We start from the raw sequence: 21,783 nt of genomic DNA, 5'->3' as shown, positions 1-21,783 counted from the left end.
TACCCGGAGAGAACCCACGCATGCACATGGAGAACATGCAAACTCCGTGCAGAAAGACCGGGCAGGGAATTGAACCCTGGACCTTCTTGCTGCAAGGCAACAGTGCTACCAGCTGCTCCACTGTGCAGCCACTGCACTGATTAGTGTTTAATTGGAAACCCATCTTTTCCTTTTTTCAAAATGTGTTTTAAATATGATATAATAGAGGCTAGATTTAGTAACGCTCTTCAAATATGTTAAAGACAAAAAACACTCAGCTGATGTGAGAGAAATTTGTCTTTAGTCATTAGAGTGTTTGAAAGAAAATAACTACCAACATAAAGAGAAATAACAGAAAAAGTAGCTGGAACTATGAGACACAAGATTGAACAGGGTAGGCTGCTAAAACTAGCAGCCTTCCTAGTTTTAGGTAGGCTAAAACCTAAAACTAGGTAGCGACCCTGAGACAAATCTCAGGGTCGCCAAATGTCCCTAATAACAATTGATGTGAGGGTCCTCTTCACCTTTTCTCCAGGGGCCCCAATAATTGTAGGCCACTGTACAAGTCTGCAAGGAGAGTGATGACTTGCCTTCACAGAAGGTAAAGAGGGCTTCATAGGTGATTGTGGCCAAAGGGCAACTGCAGCTCTGCAGCAAATTAATTGTCTTGCAATCCGACAGTTGTGGGTTTGATTTCTGCCATTTGTTAATGTGCCACTGAGCAAGACCCGTACTCCCAAATTGCCTACCAATCTACGTCTTGTACAAATGTGAGCATGATTGGTTGAATCTGGCTATGGTGTAAAATGCTTTGAATAGTCAGTGTGACTGGAAACATCCTGTATAGACTCAGCCCTTTGAAAACTGAAATGAACACTCTGTTCACTGATACAATTACATGGATATTTTCTCCGGTAAAGGGGCAATATTATCTGTTTTGTAGGCACATAGTGAAATCTTATGGCACAATCAGATAACTATCTTGCCTTCAGTTGTTATAAAAATGCTGCATATAACAAATATTACTTAAAAGAAATTTGACTTCATTATTTAAAGACTTGAAATTGTGCCTCTTTCTCTAAAAACTGTCTTTCTGAAGTTGCACCTTCAGGAAGTAATTACAACATCACTCTTCTATTAACCCTTTAACAGCAGTTTTACCAGCATTGCACTGAGAAGTAGCTCATATAACAAGCTCAGCAGATCCACCAGGGGTTTACTAATTGCTGCTGACTAGCCTGAAGGAGCTGAGTGGGGCAGTTTCTGGGGAGGGCTGTTCTGTGAGGCAGAAGCTCAGAAGCTTCGAAACTGCAGCACCAAGGTGAAGTTACATCTCAAACGTGATGCTAGGTCCACCCAGGCGTTGTGCACAGCTAAATGATTGCCATGGGAGACTGAAGGATTTCTCAAACACGAATGAAAGAATCAGGGTAACACTTCAGGTATGTGTTTGATGAGGGAATAACATTTTGACATGGTGTAAAGCTCAAGAAAGTCAATTTTACATAATACTGCCCCTTTAAATCAGTCTCTACTATTGGATTCTACCATAGCAGCACAAGTTGTGACTGTTTTCATAAAGTGTGTAGATATTTCTCTTTGTCTTCATTAGTTGGGTTTTGACAAATAAACTCTAGTGGTAATAACACTGCCCTTCACCTCATGAGGTTTGCACAAAATAATAATAAGAAGAAGAATAAAAAAATAAAAAAAAGAAGAAAACAAACAAAAAAAACACTATTACAATTTCAGTTTTCACAGCATCTCTGGACATAATCATACACCTAAATCTCAAAACTACTGTGTAATTAAATCAAATCTAAAGTGGATCAACAAAATATCAAACTTTGTTGCTCTATTTTGGTCAGATAATATTAATAAACATAAAAAATAAAATACTGACAGATCAAACTGTCAAGGCAGCATTGTTTCACAGATTTGTCTCAGTCTATTCAGTAGAGAAAAGAATCTGACGGTTTCATGATTATCAATACTTCATATTGAAAGTATCGTCAGAGATTAAATTAATTCCTCTACAACCGGACTTCTTTGATGATGGTGGGTAAGTCCAAGTTTCCCATGGTGGAATCAGGAGGTTCCTGTAAATTTAAAGAGCGTGTTAATTTAATATAAATGTCTATATGTACACCAAAATTAGTCCTTTTGACTTGCATGTTTATCCAAACATAATAAGTGTATTTACACAAAACATGCCTAATAATAATGCTTCACACTGAGTACGTTTGGTTCTTACCACCAACAAATGAGAACATTTTAATGCTAATTCATTAACAGTAAAGAGAAAAAGAACCAAACATTAATTTGCTTAAAAAAAAAAAAGATTAATTCTCTATTAGGACGAAAGGATGAGGGGGAGCAAAAAGAGAGGATGCGCAAAAAATATTTGTTAATTTTGCTTCTTTTGTTCCAGCTGCTACAAAGGAGAATGAGGAAGGCTGACATGTTTGTATATTTGTAAAGATTGTTTTTTAAACTGTCAAGTTCTAACAGTTCACAATCAGGCACTACTTTGTGTTGTTATATCAAATAAAATCCCAATAAAATGCAAAGTTTGTGGTATTTTCCATAACAAAATGCCGAGCAGGTCAAGGGTTATGTCGGTTTAACAAGGTACTTCATATACACCAAGTGCATAGATTTGGGGATTTGACAGGATGTCTACAGCTTGAGATACCCCACACTTCAAATGCAGACGGCATAATTAGTCTGTTAAAGTTGTGGATGCTTGTGAAAATACGTGATTTATTGGTTCTCACAAAATTAAAATTTTCAACAGAAAACGCAAAGTGTTTCCCGTCCTGACTAAATTATTTAAAAGACGATGTGAAAGAAAAATCTTTGAAAGGCTAACAAATATGCTCATCTATTGGAGATTTTTCTTTTCTTTTTGCAAAAGTACATTTTACATGGTGAGTTGGCTAAATGTATTTCCTGCAGTGTCCGTAATCATACATTTGAAAAAAGTAATCTGAGCAAAACACATTTCGCTCAGATTGTTTGCTAATTCTGGGGAAAAAAATAATTTCAAGCAATTACAGTGAAAGAATGAAAAAATACAGTTGATTAAGCATTGATCTTTTCAAACAGAGAGAGGGTGGAGAGATTTAAAGGTGCGCAGTGAAATAGTGTACAGCAGGTGGCAAGATAATCAACAATAGTGTGTGATTGTTCTGTGCTCCTACCTTTCTAATGCTGTGTGTTGAGCTAAAATTTGAGAAGATTTTTTTTGTGTACACAGAAAATTTTTGTTTGATCAGGCTTGAGAGGAAGGAGTTTGTGGCTGGGATGAGATTTGGGTTGTCGCTCCGTAGTCTTGTTCCAGCATCCGCCTCTCCGCCTAAAACAACAGCTGCCAATCACATCTCATTCAGCAATTACAGGTGCATGAGGCTCCAGTCTGGGATGAAGTTCAGGAGAAACTGACGGAGGTTTAATTAATCATATATTGCGCCGTTATTCATAAAAGCCACTGAATCTTCTCTGATCAAGCTACTGAATTAAAGAGGAAAAAAAAAAATCCAAAGTCAGCGCCTCGTTGTCCTGCAGAAAGTGCAAAGGTGCAAGTTTGCAAAAGCCAAAAGTATAGCTTAAGGTGACTCAGGCACATCTATATTCGAAGTGAGGAATGTGTACACATGAAACCCAAGATTTTATTGTCAGCACTCAGCATCAACTTCACCACAGAGCTCAGAGGCCCATCCAGAATTAGAAACACACGATGACTAAACAGTTCGAAAACAGCGTGAATCACAAGAGCAGTATCTCTGGATTGATTGCAGCTGTAGAGAAACATGCACTGCCCAGCCAATTAAAGACATTTAATAAAGCACACAGTTAAGACTCATTTTAGAAGAGTCTTGATCATTAAGTTTCCACCTTAATTTGATTCCGTTCAATACAGTGAGCAGCTTTTCATTCATTAAGCCCACTTTCACACCAGATGAAGATAACGAAAATGTATTTAGGCCTTCAAGACCTTTTAATTGTTGCTAGACAGGAGGGAGTTTGAAAAACTAATTTTAGTCTCAGGGCATCATGACGCTAGTCTGCTATACATACTCGCCAAACAACGTAGGTTGTTCCTGAAGCTTTCCTGGCTATACAACCACAATGGCATCATCAAGGGTTTCACATCCCCACCAAAATGTCTTCTCAGAGTTTAAGTAATTTCCCTTTAACTATGGGAAGTTCCTGCACCCCCACCATGAGATACAGCCAGGCAGTGAAGGCTCAAACACAAGGTCTTTGCCTGCTGTGTTGTCTATTGTATTCCATGCTGTTTTGACTGCTTCTATCCTGTTCAATGTACATGTGGGTCTTGAAGGCAACTATAAATAAAACTGATTTTTTTTTATGATTGTTAGTGTTACTATTTTCAGCAACTTACTAACAGCACAAAGAGGATGAAAAAGGCGTTCTGCACAGAATGCCTCACTCTGACAATGTGGGTCGTAAACCCTGTGACTCGCTGTTCGTACCGTTTCTTCCCCTTCCTCATCCTTCTTCTTCCTCATACATGATGCGAGCAACTCGCTTTGACAGAGTGAACAGTACATTTTGTGTTTAAGTTGCTGTATACGCAATTTTGAAATCTTGTATATGCACTGAATTTAGTCATTCAGTGTGTAAAACTTGATAAACACATTAACATGTTGAAATGACAAAGTCGTTGTGAATTTGAGGATTTCTGGGGGTGAAATTGCAACTTTGTGTATCAGGAAACTTTTTTTAGGTTTTCAAACTGATGTTTTAAAAAGAAGACAATGTATGATGGGAATCAATGTACTAATATTTCATGTCATGCTGAAAGCAGCACCATGGGTTCTGTCATCAAACATAGAGATGGTCGAACAAGAATCTGATATTGTCTCTATTTTCTCTTTATTTTTGGCTGGGCAGTGTATGTTAGCTGAGACTTGTGCATCGCATATCTTCTTGTCATTTTATTTTTGATCTGGCATTTATGTCTGAACACACCTGTATGCAAAATACATGTGGCATAAAAAATAGACAACACTGGAACATAGTTGGTTATTTCTAGAGAAACGTGGTATAAATGTGACTTTGTGCCTTACAAGAAAACACACAAAAAGAAAGTCACAATAGTAACAATTATTATTCGAAAATAGCTTTGACTCTGCGTTTACTAATCTTATTGTAAATAAAGACATATTCAGTATGTATAAGGTATTATAAATAATATTTTATTGTGTTTTTATTGTGATCTAGTTCATTACTTAGTCATTTTCACTTTATGTTCCCATTATCAATTTTCCTTGACTATCTCTACACAAGCACCATCCCCTTACCTTCCTTCACCACTTACCTCTTCTTTGGCCAGTCGGTTTGCATTTTGTCTCCGCAGATCAGACTTGATCAAACCTGCAACACAGAAAGACGCATCACAAGATCATGAGATGCCATAAAATTATATTGTAAAAAATTTTTATAAAAGTAAAATGTTATGCTGTATACAAGCATAAACGATGGCAGCGAGAGAAAGAATAGGCAGCCACACATTCACAGACAATGACACATTCAATTCTTAACTGGTGCCCCATAAGCTGAATATTTTCAAAGACTTTGCAGAAAGAGAGAAATGGCAAAAACCTAGACACTGGAGCCATATCAAATCCTCGACAGATATAAAATATTTTACAGCTCTGCTTATTTCACAAGAAGAGAATAATTGACAAATTTTGTTTGAAAGCAAATTAAATCAAATGTAAGTTTTTTGTTTTCTGAAAAGCAGTTCATTTTCCTTTAAAACCATTATGACCAAAACAAGTTATTGATAGTCTGAACTCTGAGTCAACAAATGAGTCAGTCGTCTGACCTTTGAGAGCATAAAGTCTCATTCTTGTTTTTCTAGCGAGCACGAGGTTTATCACCTCAATGCCTAATGCATATTGTTAAAAGTAACACATTGCTCATAAAGCTCTCAATAAACTTTGAAAGAAACGCTTTAGCGTCCTGTATTGACTGAGGAAGGTCAGTAACCTACAATTACTGAAAACACTCTGCTGCTGTGTATATTGTTGCACAGCAGCTGAATAACCTGTTGTGCACCTTACATCATCTGCATGCAATTCAAATTGCTTCCCCGTGTGATTCTTTTAAAGCCACATTTTGTTTGGGTGGTTCCTGTTTTTTCACACTTGTCAACAGATTTTTATCTACTTTTTTTTTTATCCTTTTCAAATTTCCTCATTGTTGATAGTAAAACGTGTGGAGTTTGTAGCGTGTCGCCCCCTTGTGGTGACTAAAGAATAAAGCAACGTCACAGTAACTACGCAAACAGCGACAAGAAACATTTTATTTTAACTTAAGTGTAGACGATAACAAAATGTTGAACACCTAAAATATAAGTACACAGCAAAATGTTTTTGTCCAAAGTACTCGCTCGTCTGCCATTGTGTGTATGAAAGCATGAGTTAGACTTTAACATCACCCTGTCCTTTGCAGCTATGGCAGCCTTAACTCTTAAGTTGGGGCTTGGAAGATTTTCTCTAAGAAAAAAAACTAAAACTAAAAGCACTACTTTTCACTACTACGCATGGACTAATGTGTTCATCTATCATAAAGACTTCTAATAAATTTTTCTTAGGTTGCAATGTGACGAAATGTGGAAAAAATCAAGCGGAATAAATGCTTTTGAGAATTACAGTCATTTTTTTTAATAGTAACCTTTAGATGATGTGTTAGCTTTTTGTGATTACATGTTCACATATTCTTTACGTTTTTTCTTTAGTTTGACTTTGCAGATATGTAGAAAAACAAGACTTTGTTTTTGTGAAATAATTGTATGGTGCCTTTAAAAGATCTTGTCCTCTTGTGTCCTCTTTTATTCTCTATTCCTTGCCAATAAAACTGATGTCTTTTTACATAGTGTTTTACAATAATACAGAACTGACATTATGCAGTAAAAAAATTATTTGTTTCCTGAAATATGACCTTTTACAGCTTCAAGATACACAGAAGCAAAGAGTAACATTCTTGGAATTTATCACATTCCACAGAGGCTTTAGTAAAACAATAACAGAGTTAGAGAAATGAAAACACTGGCGTTGCACACCTCAGTGTGAATGACTTCAAAATAATACCTTGAAATTGCTTCACACGTTTATATATTCACAAAAGCCATACCTGTCATTACTGAGCCAATCAGCAGAAATACACAGAGGAAGATGTTTCCTGCCAACGTCCCAAAATTGTCAATGATTTTCCCTTGGCAGATCGTGAAGATGATGCCAAACACCTATGTGTGCACAACGTGTTCAGTTACAAATAAAAACAAAACAACAATATAGATCTATTGGGATAACTTTAAAAAAAAAAGGTTTTCTGTAAACCTTTATCCTAAGATGTATTCCTCTCTTTAGATTTTCTTACTACTGTGTCATAAAAGGCTTGCATGAGTCACAGCTTCACCTGTGCTGAACAGTTCAGCAATCCCGAAGACGTTCCCTCTGACTCCGGGTACGTCAGCTCAGCTGCAAACTCGAAACCGAGAGGCAGGTAGCCTGTCATAAAGAACCTGGAGCCAGACACATGCAAAAAAAAATTACATAACGTGTTACATCATGCTAAAAAAAAAAAAACAGCTGCAATCTGATTCATTGAACTGACAATATTTGTTTTATTCAGCCTCAGTATTACGTCTACTGAACTGTTGGAGAGTTTTCATGACACTTCACATGTGGAAGAAAACTTTGTACCTCCTAAATGTACTCTAATCTTTCTATTGCTTTATGGCAGTAGGGATTTTAGACCTAACAGCAAAGTTTTGGCATCGGATACTTTTACTAAGCAACTGTAGGAAGTTTATTTCCTTCCACAGAAGTGACAGCAAGCAAAGGTCTTTCAGATAGTACACTTTTCTATTTTCTATGTCAGCCAATATGTTTTGAGAGAGAGAAATAAGATAACAGCAAACATGATGATGTGTTAGGTTTTTTTTGTTTTTTTCTTAATCATATTTAATTTTGTTTGTAGTTAAAAAATATTAAGAATAATTTGTTTTAATTCAAATTAACTCCATTTTTTTAGGTAGAATCATATGAGTTTTTGTTAGACAGGAACAATTTATCCGGAAAATTTTATGTGTATAAAGTACAAAGAGGTGGTATTACCAGGACAAAAACATTTTAGCAACTAATACAGAAAGTAGTAGGAGTTTGTTCAATATACTTTGTCAAAATTCCTTAATTTAGATTTATATTTTTAAACTAAAATATGAACAAAGAAATTCAATAGTTCAATGTAGATCAGAAAGATTTTGTCATATTTTGTTCCATAATCTAAAATTCTCTTCACAACCCATACACCAGAAGATTATAAATCATAATACCCAAGACATCCAGCAGTGATGAACACCACCCAGAGGAGTCCCTGGTCGAGTGTTGCCGTGTATATGATCATACCCACCAGAGTCATGATGTACACAGCCAGAGTAGTTTGTCTGAAAAATAAACATGTCAAATATGAGAAATTTTTCACTTCACATCTTCTCAAAAATCTAACATTTTATAGAACAAAAAATGTAAAAGTACTTTGTGGGAATGTCTTTTTTCTAGAAAAACCTTTTTTTTTATTATGGTCAAATCAGACCTACATGGACTCAACGTTGAGCGAACACTCTTCTCTTCCACTATGGCACTCAAATAGCCACACTGAGTGTGTTGCACCACAATAACTGGAAAGTGCAAAGCTTTGAGATGATTTATTGTTTTATGCTGCACTGTTGAAGTCAGCCCACACAGCAGGACTGACGGGGAGCTGCCAGCTGTCTCACCGACTGCTAACATCAACGTCAGCTTTTCTCTGGTCCAAAAGGTTTTAGATGTAGATTCCAGAGCCTTTCAGTGAGACTTTGCTGATGCTTTCTGTACACCAAAGGTGAGCTGTGTTCACTGTTCCAGCCACATTAGAAATTGGTGCCTTTTTTGTCAGAGGATAAAGCTAATAAACGTCTTAGAGCCGAATTACTGGAGAAACAGCAAACGAGTTCCACATTTTCCACTGTACTAAAAAGCCAGATGCTACTGTGCATTAGCGGGTATTTTTAATTCAGGGGAAACAATTTTTCTGTATTTCCCCATTTGCAGGGCAAAAGTTTTTTAAGGAGACCAGCTGAGAATAATGAGCATCATTATTCGCACAGCTGGAGAACTCATGAAGAAGATCAGAGAGGTCGCAGTTGTAACAGCAGGCTGCACCTGGTTAAACAGCCGTGCAGACTAAACAGCCAACAGATAAAACACTACAGAAGAAGACAGGAAGGAAGAGACAACATGTGAAGATGCCATATATAAAAATTTAAATATGGGACTCTGACTTTAAATAAAAATTTAATAACGTCTTAGAAAGTTGGCTATATGTGACTTCTAATTCTATTTCTCTTTATCCATGTCTCTTTAATTTCATAAACCAAACATCCTCCTTTCTCAGGATGTTGACTTACTTATATGTCTTTGTTCTGTCAAGCCAGATTCCACAGATAAGGGAGCCGACCATCCCTGCAACGACAATTGTGAGCCCAATCCTCCCAGCATTCACTTCTTCACCCTGTCACAGCAAGAGGAAGTGAGCTCAAGTTCCTAACAAGTTCCTCGTATTTTAATCTTAATAAAAAATAATTAAGATTAACAGTGCCTTGCAAGGTAATCAAAACTTCAAGACATTTTATTGGGATTTTATGCAACAAAAAAAAAACATGAAATAGTGTAAATCATAGTTTTGATTGCTAATGTAGCAGTTAGCTACATTATATTTAATGCTTAGGTTGTACAAAGTTTCTACAGTAGTTCCTTTTCAAAATTTTACATTTTTCCCTGTGAGTTTTCAAAACTTTCTGGTGGATTTGTTTTAAATTGGTGACATTTGGATAAAATATTTCCCTGTTTTTGTTGGGGGGTTTTCCCTACAAATCTATAAACTAACAAACTGTTTAAAGGTAGGTCCCGATTTAGGAATGTAGTAAAGGAACATTTTGCTTTTTCATTGCATCCGGCCAAAATTTAATCAGTTAAAATCTTTACTAAGGAAAACATGGAGCAGACATCCCTACACAAACTTCTTTAAAACCAGCTCGTAATCAATACCCTCATTTCACAAAATGCCAAACAAAAGCAAACTCAAAAATCAATCGACCAATTGATCGGTATTTATTCCGGATGCAAGAAAGGTCCATAGTACAACCATAAAAAGACAAATAAGATAATTGGTTAAAAAAAAAGCAGACCATGAGATATTGTTCATTGAGTCATACATACACAATGAAACCAGTGACTCAATACTTTGACGTTCAAACTAAATCCATTTTATGAAAAAATACCTTTCTAATACCAAGAAATTTTGCCTTTTTATCTTTTAAATGGAAAAGTTAAAAAAAAAGTTAGTTTATTTATTACATATGAAACGTACATGTTGAAACGTAAAACCAAAAACTGTGGGAGTTTTCAAAAAAAAAAAAAAACAGATTAGTCAGCATTGGCAACTAGTCAGAGCCAGTCAAGGTAAAATTACCCTGTCTGGGCTGATTGATCAGCGCATTTCTTCAAATAATAAACTTTTCAAATAATAAATGAATTTAGAGATAATTGCAGATGATTTTTGAACTCACAGGGTAACGTTCGATGATCATGCGGTTCAGCAGAGTTCCTACAGCGTAATAGCAACCCACGTTCAGACCTGTCAGGAGAGACCATTACATCAAGTTCCTCATCAACCCACTTATCAAAAGCTATACTCTGGACAATCAGAACCTGCACTTGACAACTATCTAGTGCCAAAAGTACCACAATCCAATCAATAACATTTATTTTAGTAAATGTAAAAATTTAATAAAATGGCATCAACAAATTAAACAGATATAAAAATGTATTTAAATATATATAAAAGTCTCAATAATTCTTGAAGTTGAACAATAATTTATTACTTACACAATACATATTTAATGTTATAATAAATGTGAATGAAATGATTATTTGTAATCAGGTTCATGTTTTTACTTTGACATTCTACCTTTTATACCTGTTATACAAGTGTCTTATGATAAATATTTGTTGAAGAACAGTGTGAGGACAGGGACTGAATCCCAGTAGAAAATCAGTTCTTCCAAGTAGTGGCTTTATTGTGCGTCAGCTCAGGAAAACAAAGCTTGCAGCTGAAGAGGGAAGAGCTGAGCAGATTCAAGGGGAAAAGTCATTGTGTGATTTGGGTGGGGTAGTCGCTTTATAAAAACTATTGTTGGGGGTAACACCTCTGATCACTTTGGGCATTTTGCTGTCAGATGTTCCCAAGAATATATCTTTGTATTCAATAAATGTGATCAATGTTACCTCGCTGGTCCTGTTCTGGTTTAATCCCCCACATATGGATTAAGGGGAGACTATTTGATTTTCCACAAATAATCATATCTCTAATTTACTAATAGTTTAGTTATTTCATATTTCCTGTGTCGCAGTCCATTATAAGATAATTAGCTAATCTAGCTCAGCTGCAGACCACTGACTTTGACGTTACCAGTAAACATTTATCTACAATTCAATGTGTGCATTTCCATTTTTTTCCTGTATTTATGGAAATATTTAATGTTTTGATTTTGGCCAATTCTGGCCCTCTATCTAAAACTCTTCACTATATTTCCTGATGAACAACTACACAACAAAATTATAACAACTTTATATTACAATAATGATAAGAAGAGGGAAATTCTTGAATCCAGTTGAACTCAAATGACAAACAACATGAGCTCAGTGAAGTGACATAGACAGGTGAAGGCTGAGTCCAGTGACCTGTCACCCAAAGGTTCACTTGAAGGAAGTGCCAGGAAACTCTTGTCCAGCACTTGTCATTTGAATTAAAACAAGGAAAGCCAAACAAAAACAGAAAACTTTCTTTTAACTATTTATAGATTTTAGACAGAAGTGAAAGTACCCAGAGGATAAACACATTTTAAGAAAAGTCTAAGACAATACATGATTTGTGAAGAGTCAAATATTTTTTATGAAGAAGATTATCTTCATTTTGGTGTAAAATATTTATTTGAAAAGTGATTTTTGTAATTATTCGCTCCTTTTGTCACTGATTTCTCCTTGGAGCTCCAAGGATTAAAATATGAACTTGTAGTGTGATCTTTCAGCCACACTGAGGCCAACTAGTAGTTAAACATTAGCAGATGAGCAAACCTTCCACCACTCCAACATGTGTTCCTTATGATCTCAATGGGTTTTCCAATAACGGTGATAATTGCGTGTATGGATACATCCATGACTGAGTGATAAGATGTACTTCGTCAGTCAATAAACAGAATGTCTTCAGGCCTTCCTGGAAGTTTTTTTTTTATTTTTTTTTTACTGTAATCAATGCTAATCAAGGAAGAGAATAAACACAGTTTGATATTTTGTGGAAACAATGAGCGGTATAATGCTACCAGATATTTTATTTTATGTTTTTTTGTGAGCCCAAATTTTAAAATTTTAAAATCAATAACCAATTTTAAATGTTTTTAATGTACTTTATTACAGACGTGGTTACAAGCACTAGCTATAATACTAGAATAAAACATGTTCACTGACCATAACTAACGATGAGGAGCACAAAGGGTTTGTTTCGAAGCAGCCTGAGGATGGACGCTACATAGGAGTAGTCCTCTGGTGGCATTGAGCGAGCTGAGGCCTGCGCCAGAGTCGGGGGAAGCTTCGGGCGCTCCTGGAAAACTGACATATATTAAGAAGAAAACAAGGTAAGATACAGTTTAATCAAAATATTACCATAGTAATAGTCCCTGTCTAAAATTAGATTAGATTAAATGCTTCTTATTTCAGTCAGTTGGTGTTTTTATTACATTTTATTAATTAATGCAAAGCACAGATGATGATATACTCTGGAAGTTTCTAATATTAACATTTTAGTTAAATGGCAGCACCCATGGATGAATTTTAAGACATCACCTCAAGACACTGCTTTCTTGTGAACAATATAAAAACATGAAACGAGTCACAATATCCAGTATAAACTGGGGAAACGGTCTATGACACTATGGTCATTTGTAGGGATGCATATCATATCTGCAGTCATCTTGTAACATATAAGTATTGATCCCATAAGTAGAATTTTGAATTTGTTAATGTCTATCTATGTCCAACTTGTTGTCATGTTGTTGTGTTTCAGCCGTGTGGTATTTGTTTGGACATGCGACAGTGACGATTGTGAGGTATTAAAACTAAATCCGAAGAGCAATATCATATTTTTTATAGTATTGAACGTTTAGGTCAACAAATGTAATATAATACAACATATCAATATTGTATCAGCCATAACATTAATACGAATTTTATCTGATTATATTTTCGTATTGGTCCATCCCGAGTCATTTGTGGTCATGTCTCCCATTGTTTTTCATAAATAACTCTCAGAACACTTTTGCATTGTGCATAATCCTCTTACTGACTGTCAGTATTAGGTGTGAAAAAAACACAGATAGGTGTGTCTGTGTTTCTTTGACAGCTTTTCCGCCGTGTAACCAGTTTGTAGTAATTGCTACTATGCTAATTAAGAAACATAACTGAAAATAGAGTTGAAATGCGCCAATCTTGTTTTTTATTTGTTTTTTTGTTTTTACCAGTTTCTTATATTTGCTGGAAATTTAAAAATCAAAATTTAAAACAGGAACATTTTGTAAACCAAGTTGTTAATTTTTACATGCATGTGTGGTCAATGTCTTTTAGCGAACTAGTGCAGCAGCCAAACTTGTTCTCTCACCTCTCTGCACACAGTTTATGCAAATTTCTCATTCGCGGGACTTTGTCCGCCCTGCTGACTCACAGGACTGTTGCGGGACTACAGATGGCCTTCCCAGCAGGACGGCCCTCACACATGGCATTTTGCATGGAAGCCTGGATGTGTTATGTGTGTATGTGTCATATGATGAAACTAAGTGGAATAAAATTGTCTCACAGAAAACATGAAGAGATCCATATGTTGCTTAAAAAATTGCCAATCTTGAAATAAATGAAGGAAATTCTATAGAACATGCTCGTAGTGCTAACAGTGGAAAAAGTCAAAGTATATTTTAGTTTGAGCTTTGTTTTCATTTTCAAGTAAAACAAAAAAACTCAACTATTCTAAAGTACATCCTGTGTAATGAAAAATAAGCACTTTCGATTAGGGCTGAACAATATGGATGAAAACTGTATCACGATACAGCGATTCATGTCAGTTAATAGTGATAATTATTGATTGTTTTAAATATTTGAAAACCTGTCAAACTGGTCAATCCACTGGTCAATCTGGTTTTATCCAGAGTTTTCTCTTGAGCTATTAGATTCATTTTCTCCTTTTACTTTCAGCTGTAGTTCATTTTAAAGCAGTCATGAAACTGCTGCTGCACAAGTTACTCAACAGGTTGTTGCTAGGTAACCAGAGAGCAAGTTATTTAGTTGATGACACTAACCTTGTTTAGCTGGCAGTGGGAAATTAGCTGCTAAAACCTTTCCTCTGCCTACAGTTCTAGATTAGAGTTCACTGAAAATGATTGAACATTCTATTGTATGTATTTTCTATTGATATTGATAAGTAAATATTAAAATTTTTCATATCTTTTTATGATTTTTGCAATTAATGCATTATTTAATGTTACCTATCTTGATCTGTTGTTCTTTCTTGGTTTAGCTTAGTAAAAAAAAAGCAACATATCAAGCTAAATAACTTTAAAAAATTCAATAAAAATAACATTTGAAGGAGCTGTAAATATTTATTTAATTAAATATTGCATTTTTCTTACTTTTAACCCACCGAATTAATAGTAAAACTATTTATAGGAACATTAAGCAAAAGTGCAATGTGTCAGTTTTAAAAGAGACAATTCCCATATTGTGAAATGCCTCAACTGATTTAACGCACACACCCTTTTCTGTGGCCTTAATGCTAAACTAAGCAATGCTTCTCAAGCTTAGTGCACTGGTATGCAAAATTTCTCACTGAAACGTTAAGCCATGAAAATGTGACCTGATTTCAAATTGCACAGTGACTTTAGTTATGTTGACCCAAGAAAAGAAAGCCAAAAAATCTTAAACAAATTAGGCAGACAAAGAAAGTTAAAAAAAAAAAGTAGTTTTACCAGATTTTCATTTGAAAACTTTTCAACTGATAGGCATGATGCAGTAAAATGAGTTTGGAGAGAAAAAGTACGTTCATATAGTTATTGTCTATAACTATATAATTTTCACCCCACATTCAACGTTGTCAGATTGAAAAATGCACATTACACAGCATTCAGCTGGTCACATGTTGAAGAAATTAGCTGAAGTTTGCAGTTAATCACAACAGGAGACTATCACACAATAACCACTGTGTCAAACTCACACTGACACAGTGGTTATTCTGAATGTTGTTCATGGTACTAGATGGAAATGCTTTCACAAACATCCTTTTGTTTAAAGGAATGCTAGAATGATTACAAGTGTGCCCATTCTTCCCGCTAACAGAAGACAGTCACCCTCCTGCGAACTGTTTTTCTTTGCTTTACAAACTGTTTTCCTGTTTTTTTTGCATTGTGATTAATTTACAATCCATAAAAGAGCATTTAGATGCAGGTGTGTGAAATAGATGACCAGTTTATAAAAAGGCCTTACAGCTGGATGAAAATGTTAAATCAGGAAGAAAAAATAGGAGGTTCACCTAAATTCAAAGATCACTATACGTTACCATTTGTCCAAACATCATATATCCTGTGCATCAGCCCATGTTGCGCCACTTCCCTTTACCACAATGTGCTGAATTTTCCTGTGGCTTTTGGTTTCTTTGTTTCTAATACATCAGTAACAAACCCTGCTGCGACAAAATAATACTGTTGACTTCTATTCAGGAAAGCTTTTCAGCCAGGACATTTCTCCTGAGTGGACTAACGCACTGGGAGGTATGAATCTCCCAGTGCGTACACACATGTCATCGGCTTTTCCTTTTTACAGAATTGTGCTCTCAGTCAGAGCATGGAATTTAAAACCATCCCTGCAAAGATCTGCTGAATAAGGACTCCCCATTAGCCCGGTCAAAAATAGACCCACACAATACGCCTCTAAATGTCTGAGCTCTGGAAAGAAAAAAAATACTTAAGGGAGAATGATGCAAAGTCTTTTCTACAATGAGCTTGAGCCTGTCACTGATGATTTACTTCTTCATTCACTCGTAGAAAGCTGCCGTTTCACTGTACAGTAAAATCCCATTTATTCAAGTTAATATTTGCCTAAATTCAGAAACTAAACAAATCTTTAATAATCTTGTTGCCTGGTTGAGAAATACAACTCTATGGAAGTTATAAGGTTAAAGACATATTTTCTACTCATTCTAAATTAAATTAAAAAAGAAACAAAAATACTCTGAAAACAAATCAACTCTTAATTGTTTTATAGCCAGATAAGAAAGTAGTGACTTGGCACATAAAAGACTTTACTTTTATGTGTTAGATTTATCTTACCAAAGATAACGAGGATAAAAAGAAAAGTAGCCACTCCTGCTGTTATGTAGAACATGGTTTTGACGTGCTTTGCCAGCTCGTCCATGTCTTCCACATTAGGCACCAAAATTGGAGGTAAGAGGAACCCGATGGCACATCCCATCTGTGTGTTAAAGAACACAGAAACACAAAATTAAAAATTAAAACAAGTGCCACCTTACTGTCATATATATGCAGTACCAAAAGAAACTAGGATCACTTGGAATGTATGTGTAATTGAATTGAAATGACGTGATACTATAATGCCTTGAACTGGAGCGATTTAATTAAACTAAATTGAATTGAAAATGGAAATTTTAATTAAATATTTGCTAGTTCAAACAAAATAAAGGTCCTTATGGTAAACAGATAATTCAGTACCAAATACTGTAATCAATATGTAAACTCTAACGGCCAACAAATATATTACCTTACAAATTTACAAATATAATTGACACAAGCATCAAAAACATGAGAACAACCTATGTCCTCATATAGGTTTTGCTTGCATTTTTGAATATATGTCTAGATAGATATTTAACATCAACTGTAACAATAGAGGGGATTTCAAATATATAACTTCAATCAAAACTGAAGCAAAAACCTGCAAAACTTTCTGTAAAGTGTAATTTAAATTTTTTTAATTTCTGGTAAAAATCAGTTTAGGACACCCTCAAAAAAGGATTATCACTTAAAATGGTCCAGTTTGAACGGAAATGTTTCACGTGAGGAGCACACAATTAGAGCGTCATTACTCTGCATTTTTAAGGACATTTTGCACTTTCCTCACACAGACATTTAGCTTGGTGTGCTCCAGAATGTTGAAGTGAAAGTGAAGACGATGCCATAATCTTTTGTGAGTACGACATCCTGTCAGATCAGAAAGAGAGAACACAAGTCAAATTTTCATAGGAGATTTGCAAGGAAAAAGCCTTTGAACTCTAAGAAAAATACAAACGCCAGAGAACATGAAGACAAAAACCAGGACTTCTGAAACAATTTTCTTTGGGCAGAATAGTTTTTGCTATCACCAGAACAGAAGACATGTTTGGCTTAAGAAAAATAAACTTATGCCAACTCTAAGTCATGGAAGTAGAAGTGTTATGGTTGCTTTGAAGCAGAATCTGGACAGGTCTGATATGTATCAGAGCCAGCCACGCTGCAGTAAAACGTGAGTTGTATAAAAAAAAAAAAAGGACTCAAGCTGAAGAACTGAACTCTTCTGTTCAGAACTAAAGTCCAGATCTTAATCTCACTGAGATGCAGTGGTGCAACTTGCCAGAAATTACTCAAAGATCTCAAAGTTGAGGGTGAAAAAACAAGATTAAGGGCTTTTTTACAGCTAAAGTTGGTAAAATTACACCAGGGTGTCCTAAACATTTCCATATTTTAGTTGTTATAGTTTGTTTAGTGAGGAAAATGTTCTCTTTTTTGGTGTCCACTATAAATTAACTAAAATTAGCTTCCTGAAAACAATAATATAATAGGTATGAACATGTTTGAATAAATTAAATGTTTATGCAAGCGTCCTAATTCTTTCAGACAACTGTACATTTTAAATTTTTTCACCCAAAACTTGTTTAAAAGTGTGAAAGTAGGCAAATTATTTGTTAGACTTCAATTAGTTTCCTCTTCTTGAAATCATCATCGAAATCAAACATTTTATTCTCGCTAAAATGCACAAACTAAACCAAACTTAAACTTGTGAAAATAAGTAGAAAGGTTATGTTTGATCAGTTGACTTCTTCAGACACACCTGGTTTCCCAGAACCCCGATGGAGCAAGCCGTTGAAACTTCGTTCTCTCCGAACCATACTGAGGCAAGGTAAGAAGGAATACCAAGAACAAACACTGTGGCAACTGAGCACATAAACTGTCCAAAGAAGGTCACGAGGAACATATCCGGACTGGCACTGCTAACTTTTATCCAGGTACCGATGCAGTTAAAGGCTGACCCGGCAAGGACAACATCCCGGATTCCCCTATTGTCCAGGAGCCAGAGCACGGGCAGAACAAGGGGCACGTATGTGAGCAGGTAGATCATAGATAACCAGTTGATGGCCAGGGCATCGACGTTGTAGAAGCGCATGAAAATGTTACTAATGATGCCGTACTGGAGCCACATGAGGGCATTGTTAGCTGAGACTGCACTGAAGAGAAAAAGCATGACCCAGCGACGACGGTAAAGCTTGGTTTTGGCTATTTGGAACAGCTCAGCTTGATCACCTGAAGTCCCAACTTCCAATCTGGAGCCAGGGGAGAGTGTTCTGCCATGGGACCCTGAGCTCCACTGCAGAGAAGCAAGGCCCAGAGAGGGACCCTTTGCAGCCTTGGACTGCAGCCATTCTTCAACGGTGAGTTCAGCATTTGCACGGTTTCCTTTCAAGGTATTGTTTTGAGGCATCTCAGCCGTCCTGAAGCGGGCCCCTGCCTGGATCAGCCAAAATGAGCTATCTTAAGATTCCAGATTGTGCTTCTCAACCGCTTGCTTTCCTGTCTGGACACTGCAGAAAGATGCGAGCGCAGCTGCAATGAATAGTGGTGTGTCCCTTGGTCCGTTCTTTTCTCGTTACGCTGCATGTGATCGTACTACAATGTCCACATATTCATTACCATCCACCATGTCAGGTGATGCTTTTAAATAAGAAAGTCTAACTCTTATAAACCATTTCCAACCCAGACACTAAAAGTGAAAATAACTCTTAAACATAAAAGTCAAAACAACCCTTGTGAAAAATAATGCTTGTAGACGGCAGAAATTTGCTTCAAATGTTAATATTTACAAGTCTTTGCTACTTCTCACCACAAACTGCAAGCAACAGTCTATGTGATGTTTCTAAGGAAAAACTTACACCATACTTTCTAGGATCCTGAAAATGAAGTAATTCACCCTGGTCAGTGTTTGTGCGTGTGTCTTTTTTAAAACATTTTTTAAGCTTTTGACGGCTAAAATGTTTTGTTCCTATTTATTGAATCTCTCTTTGAACTTGAGCTGCTGCTCTCAATTGCAACACCCCAGCACTACATGATGTCCTCTTAATGTCAAAATCTTGACTCAAGAGATATTTATACAGGCAACTGTTACTGTTATTTCTAGTGTTGAGTGTGTTAACAAAATATATTTCCAGCAGATCTTCTCATACCTTGTGGTATTGACTAGAACAATTGAAATAGTACAATATAAGTTTATAGCACACAGGTACAATCTGTGCAAAAAGTGAAAAAGTAACATGAAAAATACTTTTGAAAAATTGTGTAGATACATATTTTCCAGTTTGCCAGCTGTATTGCAGTTGATGATTGCATCATACCTGTAAGATGAGTCTTACCCTAGTTTTTGGGTAAAGCTTGTAATATTCTAAAGCGTGTTTTGTTTAGTTCTCCAAATGAAACCATGAGAAAGAAAATAAACCAATGGAAGAGGAGAGACTTAAGTCATGCAATGGGAGATTTTTTTTTATTTATTTATGTATCGAGGGATATGACTATGAGAAAAGAGAAATACTAATTGATGACAATTTTAAATGTTTAAAATATGTTAACCTATATGGAAGACCAGATCAGCCAAAATCAAGAATAAATAAATAACTACAAAAAAGCTCAAAGAGATCATTATCCTATAAAAATGGACCAAAAAAGTAAAAACAGTCACTATGATATTAAGTCTTGTTTATTTGTTAGTTTTTTTTTTCATTTATTTATTTTCTTTCTTATTTGCTTTATTTCTTTCCTTCTTTCAATTTCTTTGTATATAATATTCCCTTCTTTTTTTCTAAATTTGATTTATCTATGCATCATGTATCACTAATTTATTAATGGTGTTTTAATTCTTACAAATGCATTTTTCTCTTGAATAAAATGTTTATTTTTTTAATAGTTTTGCATGTCAATAATTTCTACAAATACTTTTACAATCCATATAATCTGGTGAAGAATTATTCCATAATTACAGTGAAAGGAATGCAATTATTGAACTAAAAATGAAATATCTATGCCAGTGATGCCATTTCAGTACTAGTTTTGAAGTATTTGAAAAAAAATATATAGCTTAGAGACTGCAGCTGTGTACTACAAGATTTTGTAGATTTGTGCTTTTTGTGTTACTATTATTTATTTATTTATCATTTTTGGTTAATGTGTTGCCATAGTGATTGTTTTATTGAGTTATTTATATTTTTGATTTTTGATTATGGCAGACCCGGTGCTCCATAAAAGTGAAGCCAGGACCTGAAAAGGGGTGAATACATAATTTGACCTATTTACTAGACTTGCATCACCTGATTCCCGAAGACTCCGATGGAGCAGGCGGTGGACACCTCTTCCGAACCGAACCACACCGAGGCGATTTTCGACGGCATCCCCAGGATGAAGACCTGCGCCAAGGAGCAGCAGAACTGTCCCAGGAAAGTGACGGCGAACAGATCGGGCCGGACGCTGGCCACTTTGATCCACGTCCCCACGCAGTTGAGCGCAGTGCCCACCAGCGCGATCACCCGGAGCCCCTTTTTGTCCAGCAGCCAGGTCACCGGGAAGATCAACGGGATGTACGTCAGCATGTAGATCATCGACATCCAGTCTATGGTGAACGCTTCCACGTTGTAGAACTTCATGAAGATGTTTCCGATGATTCCGTACTGGATCCATTGATACGAGTTGCACAGCGAATAAGAGCTGAACAGAAAAACGATAATCCAGCGGCGTTTGTACAGACGGGTCGGCTGCGGCTCCCCGTGGCCGTCCTCTGGGCTCTGGTCGCCGGGGAGCTTGGACGCGTCGCCCGCCTCGAGCTTCGCATGGTTCGCCAAGTCCTCCGGATCTAGTTTAATGTCTTCCTGCGCGTGTTTCTCGCTCATGTTCAAGTCTTCTCAGTGGAATCAGTCATAGAGTACATAGAGTATCATGCAGTGCTTTCCAGTAGTGTCGCGTCAATATAATAATAACAACTAAAGCTAAATAAAACGATCAAAATGCGTTACAATTGACTATTTTCAGCAAACATATATATATAACAAACCAACGAGTTCAAGTCAAAACGTTTCTGTTTGTTGCAAATGTATAACATATGAGTACAGTGTTGCTCAAAGTTTACAGCGCATTTCCTCTACGAAAACAAGTACAGTAGTCACACTGTTCCCCTCAAACTATAAATAAGCTAAACATAGAAGATCAGCGGAATATTTCATGACTAGATATAGATTTAGAGGTCAATGTAACACGTGTTTGGACGCCTGCTCTAAACCTCCACCCGGACTCAAACTCGCCGCTTTGAAATCTTAAAAGAAGTC

The 21,783-nt window shown here is 36.1% G+C and overlaps 1 protein-coding gene and 1 pseudogene across 3 annotated transcripts; both read right to left on the bottom strand.

Moving 5' to 3' along the window:
* Positions 1 to 264: 264 nt before the first annotated feature.
* Positions 265 to 21,763, bottom strand: LOC114158169 (feline leukemia virus subgroup C receptor-related protein 2-like). Of its 3 annotated transcripts, XR_003598353.1 has the most exons (11): positions 20,776 to 21,762; positions 16,481 to 16,622; positions 12,582 to 12,722; positions 10,625 to 10,692; positions 9,464 to 9,567; positions 8,351 to 8,461; positions 7,432 to 7,537; positions 7,147 to 7,258; positions 5,327 to 5,382; positions 3,183 to 3,337; positions 265 to 2,078 (listed from the first exon to the last, which is right to left on the bottom strand). XR_003598353.1 is itself a non-coding variant. In XM_028039483.1 (10 exons), exons 1-10 carry the CDS (start codon positions 21,349 to 21,351, stop codon positions 2,013 to 2,015), a joined length of 1,482 nt encoding a protein of 493 aa, XP_027895284.1. In that variant the 5' UTR covers positions 21,352 to 21,763; the 3' UTR covers positions 265 to 2,012. The 3 variants fall into 3 exon arrangements, 2 of the variants coding, with proteins under 2 accessions (XP_027895284.1, XP_027895283.1); XM_028039483.1 differs by lacking the exon at positions 3,183 to 3,337 and having other exon boundaries at positions 20,776 to 21,763; XM_028039482.1 differs by having other exon boundaries at positions 265 to 3,337.
* LOC114158178 (feline leukemia virus subgroup C receptor-related protein 2 pseudogene) lies at positions 18,075 to 20,129 on the bottom strand (annotated as a pseudogene).
* Positions 21,764 to 21,783: the final 20 nt, after the last annotated feature.

This window comes from Xiphophorus couchianus, chromosome 15 (assembly GCF_001444195.1).
Source record: "Xiphophorus couchianus chromosome 15, X_couchianus-1.0, whole genome shotgun sequence".
Taxonomy (NCBI): Eukaryota; Metazoa; Chordata; class Actinopteri; order Cyprinodontiformes; family Poeciliidae; genus Xiphophorus; species Xiphophorus couchianus.
This window is presented reverse-complemented; position numbering and strand designations above follow the sequence as displayed.

Excerpts from the sequence above, each read along its gene's own strand:
- LOC114158169 (XM_028039482.1), bottom strand. The coding sequence starts at position 21,351 with ATGAGCGAGAAACACGCGCAGGAAGACATTAAACTAGATCCGGAGGAC. Across the intron at positions 16,623-20,775 it reads TCGGAGTCTTCGGGAATCAG|ATGGGATGTGCCATCGGGTT; the intron begins GTGATGCAAGTC and ends TTTAACACACAG. Across the intron at positions 12,723-16,480 it reads TTTTATCCTCGTTATCTTTG|TTTTCCAGGAGCGCCCGAAG; the intron begins GTAAGATAAATC and ends AATATATGTCAG.